This window comes from Monosiga brevicollis, genomic scaffold (genome assembly GCF_000002865.3).
Source record: "Monosiga brevicollis MX1 MONBRscaffold_38 genomic scaffold, whole genome shotgun sequence".
Classification (NCBI taxonomy): Eukaryota; class Choanoflagellata; order Craspedida; family Salpingoecidae; genus Monosiga; species Monosiga brevicollis.
Genome location: NW_001865075.1, coordinates 166,380 through 176,156, shown reverse-complemented (window position 1 = coordinate 176,156; position 9,777 = coordinate 166,380). Strand labels below are relative to the sequence as shown.

Sequence of the window (9,777 nt, the reverse complement as noted above, 5' to 3'; positions counted from 1 at the left end):
GCCAGTACCAGCGATGGTCGTGTGCTTTTCTTCCTTCCTTGGCAGGGTCGCGTTGTGGCGGGTACCACCGACAGTGCCGTGTCCGTCACTGATCGTCCCTCTCCCAACCAGGTGTGTTCGCCTCAGCCTGACCCCTGGAAGCTTTTTTTGAAATCTTCCTTTCCCAAGCTTTGAGTGCTTAAGTGCTGCCTGGCAAAGCGTGTCGGGCTTCTGCACAAACCCTGCTGTGATTCAGCTGCTTGTGAGTTTCACAGTGCCGATTTGTGTGGTTTTACCTGCTGTGCCGCGCAATAACTTAGCCCGATGTCGACTTTGTTCTGCGTGAATTGCGGTCTCAACTTTCGCCCGATATCAAGGTCATTGCTCGCTAATTCTTCAAAGCGCTTTGTACATTCACCATCTACACACACGCATACACGCACAAATGCGCGCGCGCGCACACACACACACTTTCAAGCCGGATCTGCCCACTCACTATTACGGCGGTTTTATTGCCGGGAACTGTTGGTGGCTCGCTCAGCTCGGTGATGAGGATGTGCTCGCAGCCTGGACCGGCATTCGCCCACTTGTTCGGTGAGACAGCCAAACCAACGACTTTTTGCTCGATTTTCGAGCTGTCGGTCGGCTCATCATGCGGCCATGTTTGAATTTCATACGCGGGGTGTCTGTTTGGCATTGGTGCAGCAACCCGCGCGCCAAGGGCACAAAGGACATTCCCCGCACTCATTTTGTAGATATTGCTCCTTCTGGCCTGGTGACGATTGCTGGTGGCAAGTGGACCACATACCGCCAAATGGCCGAGGATACCATGGACGAAACACTCAAAGCGCACAAGCACGTTGTGGCCCCCAAGCCCAGCAGTACCTGCAACACGGTATGTGACCATGGGGCTTCGCGTGCAAGTCCATGTATGCAGTCAAGGCAGCGAGGCAACGTGGCATCTCTTAACAGCACAACAATGCATGGTCCTTTTTACTCACTTGATCAAACATGACCCTCTTTCAAAACACTATTAGATGCTTTACGGTGGAGATGGCTACGCGCCCTCTCTGCCCATTGTTCTGATGCAAAAGTTTCATTTGCCGCAAGACGTATGGCCTCCAGCCTCGAATGGCCCTCCCTTCCTCCCCCCCCCCCCCCCTATGCTGCCAAGGCTCAAGTCTGTTTTGTGTATAACAACTGCGTCTGCGCTTGTAGATTGCTTCGCATTTGGCCCATCGCTACGGCGATCGAGCTTATCATGTCATTGAGTGCGCGCCAGAGTCTGCGACAAGGTATAAATGATGGGTCATCCCGCATCGTATCTTGGACAAATGATGGGTCTTCTCACCCAGCAAACCTGTTTTTGTGCTGCAGTCGCCTAACTCCGAGCTTCCCTTACACGGACAATGACGTCACTTACGCCACACGACACGAGCAAGCGCGCACGGTCACGGTTCGCCATCGGCCCTTTTGCCACGCACCATCATGCACCGCGGCTTACATGTGCTCATACCTCACATCCCGGCATGTCGGACCAATGATTTGCATAGGATGTTGTGGCCCGCCGCACACGGCTGGCGTTTTTGGACCACGACGCTTGCGTGGCCGCCATCGACCGTGTGGCTGACATCATGTCGAAGGTGTGGCTTACTTGTCATGCTCGTGTGTTTTTGGGCGGCATCAAGTTCTGTCAGCTCGATCAAACTGACGTTGAGTTGCGGCAATTGTATGTGCGTGTCTGTTCTCTCATAGGAGCTGGGCTGGACTGATGATCAAAAGAACGGCCAGATCAAGGACGCTCAAGAATTTCTTACCACAATGCACATGCCAAAGCAAATCGCGTAATGGTACCTTGCAGGTCTTCACTGTATTTGGTGCAACCCATTCTTGCTGTCGTCAGGATCCCTCAATCGAGCCCGAGACGATAAGGAGGCAACCGCTTCGGACGCGTAAATGGTCAATTTCATGTGAATCATCAACCTCCAAAAACAAAAACCAAACAAAAACTAGGCGTGCGCACAATTCTCCTATAGCGCGCACACGGTCTGACTCGAACTGCGCAAACGCTTTGCCAGACACACTAATTTGTTGCTGTGGCATGGCTGGGCAATGACGTAGAAGGGGCTTGCCCTGAGTTGCCATTAGTCGTGGCTTGTGGCAGGGAGGGAGGGACTGTGGTCGGTTGCCCTGGTGGCGGGAGCGGTGCTGAGGTTTTCTGTTGCTGTGGTTGGGGGTGGGGGGCATTATTGACCACAGCAGATGTGCCAGACAATGGTGTCGACAGACCAGCAGTGGCAATGGTCGGGTGCGTCAGTGAGGGTGCGGCTTGCGCAGTCTGAGCCAGGGTGGCCAGGCGTTGCTGTTGCTCGTGCAGCTGCTGAAATTGCTGCTGCTGTCGTTGATACTGTTGCTGCTGCAGCGACTGGACTGGGGCTTGGTTCAAATGCATGCCGGCTGTTGGAATCTGGGAACCACCGTTGACGTGATTGGCCACCGCGCTAGTCTGGGGAATCTGCAACGTCGGCGGCATAACGCAGCGCGCGTATGAGTGTGCAAGCAAGCTTCAAAAGCTGAAAGTGGCTGGAGGCAGGGCGTGCAGGGAATGCAGGGAATGTGGTGGCGCACCGCAGGGCGGGACAAGGCTTCGCGCTTGGCGGGCGGAGCACCGTTGGCGGCCGGCTGAGCAACGGAAACGGGGTTGCCCGCCTGCGTGTGAGAGGCTGCGGGCCGCATTATGGTCTGCACGGGCGTCTGAGTTTGAGCCTGCCATCCAGCGGCTTGCTGTGCGCGATCCTGCTGTAGTTGAGCCTGCAGGGCCGCAATCTGTTTCCGGCGCTCCTCGGCGGCCGCCTGGGCTTCGCGTTGCTGTTGCTCCTCCTGTGCACGCCGGCGCTCTTCAGCTTCAGCAGCCTCCTTGGCAGCCTGTTTGGCCGCCTTGCGTTCTGCCCGAGCCTGTTTCTTACGCTCTCGCTCCTCTTCCTGCAAGATGCAGAGCAGGGATAGGGGGGCAGGCATGAGGTCGATCAAGGATGCTGTTGGCGTCGTGCTAGGACTGTCGGCAAATCATACCTCTGCTGCCATGTTCTTGTTGTATTCATCCCACGAGGCGGCTTGCGTTGCTGCAAGGCCCTTGGCATAGGTCGAGTCCCAGCCCGGAAAAGTGCGGGTCATGCGCTTGAGGAAATATGTCTAGCATTGTCCACACCCACACAAAGTCAACAACCAACGTCGCAAGCTGACGGCTCAATGGGATCAAAGGAAGTCAAGCCATTGATCGATGAGGGATTCAGGGACAAGCAGCCAACCTGCAAGACATCGGCAGACTTGTGGAACACCGTCTCGGCATCGTTGAAAATTTTGCAGTTGTCTAGCATCAAGAAGACCTCGGCGGCAAACTCATCCACGTTGGGGATGACATCGGCTTCCAGTTGTTCAGCAATGTTGGTCAGGTCCATGGGGTAGCGCACCACCTCATTGTAATATGGCACCTCTGCCGCATCCACCGGTTGAGAGAACGGCCATGCATCGCGGTGTGCCTGCAGGCGCTCCATGATGCCTTGAACGTCCTTGCGCCAGTCATCCACATTGGACAGGTCGTAGGGCACGGCTGTCGGCTCGATGAGGCCCGAGGCACGACCAGACTCAATGAGGGCCTGTCGTTCGGCTACGCGCTCCGATAACCGCGCCATCCTATGCCGCCAAAGACCGGGCAAGAGGTGAGCGTCCAATACGGTCATTCCACCTACACAAGCGCCCCCCATCGTACTTGGCCTGTTGCCGCGCTTCCTCAGCTTTGATCTGCTGCTCGCGAATGCGCTCGAGCTTCTCTTGACGCAGTTGCTCCTTGCGAAGTTGCTCCTACACAGGCATTGGCAAGTGACGAGGATGATTCATCGGGCGCAGCAGCTGGAAGGCATTGGGTGTGGGTACAGCGCCGTACCTCCTCCCGTCGCTGCTCCTCCATGACGTGCAGGGCCTCTTGGCGGGCTGACCGACGAGTTGGAGCCATCTTGGCGGCCATGATGGTTTCCAAGCGCTTGCGACGCCGAGTCTGCGACCATTTCAGTTGACGCCCAAGTGGATGAGCAGGTGTCGCGACGAGTCAATCTTCAGGGCGACACTGGCTTGAGAAAACGGCGACGAGCTGCTGGCTCACCTCAGAGGCTTGGAGCTGTTGAATATCTTCGAGAAATTCCTCTTTGATGAACTCGCCTAATGCGAAACTCTGACTCTGCAAACGCACCCCAGCCGTGGCCGAGAATGTGAGCGAGGGCCTGCGTCGCAGCCAAACAGGGGCGAGAGATGGGCGCACCGACCTTTTTGGCTGTCTTGCAAAGGGTGGCAATGAGCTGCTCCCAGTCCTCAGCCGTGAGGCAGATGACTTCCCACGGTGGGCGCCTAATCCACCAGAGCGTGGGGAGAGGAGGCTGAGTTTGAGACAGGATGGGTCGATAATCAGGACAAGCAGTGGTGCAAAGGGCGGTTTATCAACGCACGCATAGTCACCCTCAAACAAGACGGGTAGGGCGTTGCCACCCTCAGCAGCCGTCGCTGGAGGTGGAGGGCCTTGTGCTTTTTGAGTTTTGCTAGGGCGCTTGGTACGAGAGCGGCGGCGCGGGCTCTTGCGGTCGAGCTGCACTTCATCACGGAGAGGCTGTTCGCGGTAGAGGCGGGTTCCGACAAAGTAGTAATATTCGTAGCCTTCGTTGTCCTTGCCCAGACTTGTCAATCGGAGGTTATCTGTTCCACAATCCTAATAGAAAACAAACAAACAAACAAACAAACAAACAAACAAACAACAGCAACAAAAAACCCAGGGCCAAAGGAGGGAGAGGCGGTGAACAAGCCGGGTGGTCGGAGCGGGCGCCGTGACACGCGCAAGAGGCACCTGAATAGCCTTGTCCACGCCTTGGCGGGTATCTGGGCCGTGAAGCATCCGCCACTCGATGAGCTCCTTGAGCAGCATGACCTTGGTGCGCGTGGTCATGTCTCTGTGTACTCCGATAGCATAGGATGCAGAGGCACGTTGAGTGTGTGCATGCGTGCGTGCAATGCTCGTGCACTAGGCATTGGGGATTGGACAGGACCAAAGATCGTACCGGTACGTGGCACCGAGAAGAGGATTAGTCTCCTCTGGGGCATAATTTGCAATTTCATCGCGCAATATTGCTTCCCAGTTGCCATCTCTGTTTATGAGATGAGGGGCAAGGGGGGAGGCGGGAGAAGAGGGAGGGTGAGACGGACAATGAGGGCCGTTTGGGTTGTCGAATGGGTGGAACTGACGTCACGTCTGTATCTGGGCCCACGAGGCCACGGAGGAGCGCTTGGTGGAGCTTGATCAAGAGTGGGCTCGTGTCATCACTGATAAAGGCCTCTTCAAGCTGGTCGATGGTAAAGTCGGGCAGTGTCCGGGAGGAGCTCGGCTTGTTTTCGCCCAGGGCCAGACGCACCACCTGGCAGATGTAGGCAATGGCCGGTACCTCCCACAAGGAGCGAACCTCTGCATTCATGGGTGGATTTAAGTGGTCCAGGTTGCAAGAAATGGGATGGAGATGAGCACAAGCAAGCGGTCGGCGCTTCAATCCGCATGCAGTTGTAAACGTGACTCCGTGTGTGCATGTGGTGTGTGTTGTAGTGTGTACAGCGGGAATAGAATCATCATCATAAGCAAGCGGTGGAACAAGTCACCCCGCCCGGGCTCTCCCACAGTCGAGCCAGTGACACGACCGGCCTCACGCCCCACACAACACCAGTCACTGGCCAGCAGTGCCTCATACACGTCCGAGCGCGCGCGTGCTCGTGTGTGCGTGCGTGTAAGCGTGTGACCGTTAAAAAAACCGTCAGGGCGCAGGAAGCGGGTGGACAGGTGCAAAGGAATGGAAGAAAGGTGTGTGTCCATGCATGTGGAGGCAAGGAAGTCAAAGCTTTGCTTCGTGTCCACGTCAAGCCATCATGTGCACGACCACACATCGGGGCACTACAACGATTCAAGTGCCATCCATCCGTCACACCGGCGCTGCCATTTGCACTCACCTGCCAACAACGCCATCACTCTGACTCTCTCTCTCAGTTGGCTCAGAGAGAGGGAAGAATTGAATGAGAGTTTTGAGAGAAAAGGGTGGAATGGGGATTGGGATGAAGAGAGGATAAGTTGTCAGATGATTCTATCCTGTGGAAAGTCAAGGGTGCGGAAGAGATTTGGTATGCAATGTGGAAATTGAAAGAGGAACCTTGTAGCATCCCAAAGGTTTGAGAGGGTCGGGTTGACACTGACAGACGTGCGATGTGTGTGTGTGTCTGTCTGACGCTTGGTTTTCTGACAAAACACGTTGACTGGTTTCGTTGGCTGCAATTCGTGCCGTTCACGGCCAAACTGCTTCACAAGCCGCTCAAGCGGTAAAAGGACAGAGGAGAGAGAGACAGAGACAGAGATGGAGAAAGAGGAGGGCACACGTTCAGACACCGTGGACGACTGAGATGGTTGTTCGTCCACGTCACGACGATCAATGCCTTGATCTTTCTTCTTACTCGGCTTTGTGGACCATGCGCTCCCGGTTCATCAGGTGTGTCGCCTTGTCCACCAAATTCATGAGTGTCCTGTGAAAATGCGAATGGGGCAGCCAACAGGTGGTGAGGACTTCTGGCCATGGGAAATGCAGTTGAAATGTCGAGTGGGAGGGAGAGAGGACAAGCCGCCCCGGGAATGGCCCATCAGTCTATAAAAAGTCTGCACGCACTTGATATCGTTGTTCCAGTCGTTGAGAACGGCAATGGGCTTTTTCTTCAGCTGGAAAACAATGACCTTGGCCGGCCGATCAATCTTGGCCGTGACTGTGCCATTGGAGACAAGCTCCGACAGGTGGCGCTCCGCCGCCTATTCATCGTCCATAAGCCCCCCAGACCGCAAAGATGAGTCAGACTGGTGTGCTCCAAATCATGGCAACGCAAGGAGGCAAGCCAGGTCCCTCCTGCCACGTAACAGCAAAACAAGCGGCTCAGACAACTCGTCCCCAACATGATACGCACCAGTTCATCCAGCTCAAGGAGTTCTGCAAGACGCTGCGTCGAGATACGCTCATAGTAACCAGCCACAATGCGGATGTTCTAACAAGATAAAAGATCAAAAAATGAATGAAGAACAAGACACAAAAAGAACAGCAGAGCCCGCAGCTCGTTGAGTCAGAGCCACACACACGCGTGCCATTGTTTTGAATAAAAGCTCGAGCGGGCAAAACGTACGTGTTCGACAACGCGTGTCTGAAGCGTCTTCCAGAGATTTGCACCCGCGTCGCCCTCAAAGAGACCGGTGCTCTTGAGCACGTCACCATGAGAACCCTCAAACACGCGCCAAGGTACCAATTCCTTGGACGTGATGTGGTCCAACAAGGCACGGTAAGTCGGCAGCTGCTCCAACTTGGGCTCCTGGGAAACGGTGGACAACAAGGCATGAGCTGATCCAAAGACATTTTTGACACGTCGAGGCAGGTCCAGAACCCATCGTTGGACGCACCGCCATCACGCGCGGCAAGAGGTCTGACTGCTCGTGGTCAAAGGGGGCCAGGATGAGAAACACAATGGCCCGTTGTAGTGCCTCGGTCCACTCTACAAAAGCAAACGAAAATGAGTGGGCGATGGGGATGTGGGTCGACGGGGGTCAACGGCAAAAAAGGGGGTGCAACAAGCTGAGCACAAGTGGGGGCACGGCCCGGACGCACGGGTTTCATTGTCTTGCACTGTCTTGGTGTCAAACACCTCGCGATAGTAGCGGCACATGTCGAGATACCTATGCAAGTCCCGTAAGCACGCGTGAGCAAGTCAACCGTGCGCCAAAGTGTTTGACAAGCACTTGCTCAAAAAATGAACACAGGATTGCCTTCTTCCATTGGATTGGGCGTGAAGGGCGGCAGTCTGCAACCAACCTCTCCTCGTGTTGGGCAATGGCAATCATTTGACGGTAGTACTTGAGCTTGAGGTCGTCCGTGTCCTCGGCTTCGAAGAACTTGGTACCAATCTTTTTGGCAATGATGCCGGCGCGCACCCAATCCTTCTTGGCCAGGCAGAGGCGCATCTGTTCCAGGATAAACTCAACCTTCTCCCGCTTCTCCATGGAGCCGTATGTTTCCACTTGCAGCTCTTGCAGCACATCGGCCGCCTCTGCAACACGGGGCACGTCAATCAGAGGCGCTCGCGTGTCACGGGCAGAGCGTCAAGTGGGCACGGGCACAAACCTTCAATCTCGCCCTTGGCCTCCTTGATATGCGCCAACTTGAGCGTCAGGCGAGCGCGTTGCATCTCGACGTGGATCTGAACAGGTTGGTCGTGGTGAGACGGCGCTCGTCTGGAGCCAGAAAAGAGGAAAGCGGCAGGACCCAAAGCCTGACCCATAGCGACAAATTTGACATACCTTGCCGGTGGTCGCCGTACGAATGGTGTCAATGAGCTTGAGGGTGGTTGCTTCGTCAGGGATCTGCTCCAGGTATTCACATGCCTTGGTCACCATGTCTGACACGGCCTGCGGGACATCCACGCAGGAGCAAAAAGCATTGACGAGACGAGCACCTTTAGTGAGCAAACGACATGTGGACAGAGAGGACCTCTCCAATGCGGGCCAATGCAGGACAACGCACCTTTTTGAGCTGTCCGCGGCGCTTCATGAGAACGATAATTTGCTCGCCCATGGCGGCCCAGTCCTTGTGTTGATAGCACATGTCCATGATGTGAACCAAAAGACGACTAGTGGATTTCATGTCAGCGGCCTATTTCACGCGAGGCGTCGGGCCAAGCACGTCGGTGAGTCGGTCGCCACTACAGCCAGTGGCGGCGGTAGCTGACGCAGCAGGAGAGCGCTGCGTGGGTGATGGGCTTACGATGCGGGATTTTTTCTCGAGCGGCATCAGTGACTCGATGGCCTCGTGGAGCTGGCCATTCTAGTGATGGGAAGAGTGGCAAAAGTCGAGTGAGAAAACACTTTTGTAAGCGGGGCAATGGTCTTGTCCAGTCGTTGAAGTCGGAGCGCATCTGAAGAGGCATGATGTGTTGGCGCGGCCGAGGGCATGACTAACGTCGGCGAGGGCCGAGGCCTTGGGGAGGGCTTCATCCACTTCTTTCGTGTAATCCTCCTCCTGCTTGATGACGCGACCGTCTTCTTCAGACATGGTGCCTGCAGATGAAAAACAAGAAAACAAACAAAAAAAGGCCGTCACTTCATGAGGGCCACTGCCAGGGCAGAAGCAGCGAGGGGACCCGGACATGGAACAGGGGTTCGCGACTCGTAGGATGCGACCCCAGGGTAGTTGACGTGGCCCAGCACTGGTTGGCGTGTGGTGCACAACATACTGGTGATGGGTGTGTAAACCAGGGGGTTCACTGGCGTAGGCACCTATGTGCGCTCGTCTGCGTGCACGCGCGTTGGCTAGACGGACGGAAAAGACCCGGTGCAGCCAGAAATGTCGACGCGAAACCCTAACCGGCCACGCACAAAGTCACTGAATGCCAATCTCACAGGACATAAGCAAGCAAGACAACGGTGATAACAAAAGCGGTATCGCAGCCACTTTCGCCACTCCCATCTTCCAACCTCAACAGTAAGCCACTTTTCCCCAAGCCAGTCTACCAAAGATGGAATCGCCCTCGCCCATCCCCGGCTGCCATTTCATCCCAATGCAACGCGCGCCACCACAACTCACCGCTTCCAAAAAAAAAAAAAAAAAACTTGTTGTTATCCAAAAAAAGAGAGAGAGAGAGAGAAAAGGCTGTGAGTGAATGAGAGAGCTCCACAAAGGAATGAGAAAGAGA

At 55.4% G+C, this 9,777-nt stretch overlaps 1 protein-coding gene across 1 annotated transcript; it reads right to left on the bottom strand.

Annotated features, from left to right (window-relative positions):
- Window positions 1-2,062: 2,062 nt before the first annotated feature.
- On the bottom strand, window positions 2,063-9,316 carry MONBRDRAFT_34487 (uncharacterized protein; the record flags this gene model as incomplete). The annotated part of the gene is made up of 25 exons (XM_001750192.1): window positions 2,063-2,494; window positions 2,608-2,961; window positions 3,052-3,171; window positions 3,288-3,672; window positions 3,749-3,840; window positions 3,923-4,033; window positions 4,139-4,213; window positions 4,299-4,380; window positions 4,479-4,735; window positions 4,871-4,973; window positions 5,082-5,168; window positions 6,016-6,146; window positions 6,525-6,579; window positions 6,720-6,856; window positions 7,009-7,086; window positions 7,222-7,404; window positions 7,493-7,584; window positions 7,698-7,765; window positions 7,902-8,136; window positions 8,211-8,286; window positions 8,387-8,494; window positions 8,610-8,738; window positions 8,850-8,909; window positions 9,045-9,142; window positions 9,232-9,316. 25 exons carry the CDS (start codon window positions 9,314-9,316, stop codon window positions 2,063-2,065), a joined length of 3,633 nt encoding a protein of 1,210 aa, XP_001750244.1.
- Window positions 9,317-9,777: the final 461 nt, after the last annotated feature.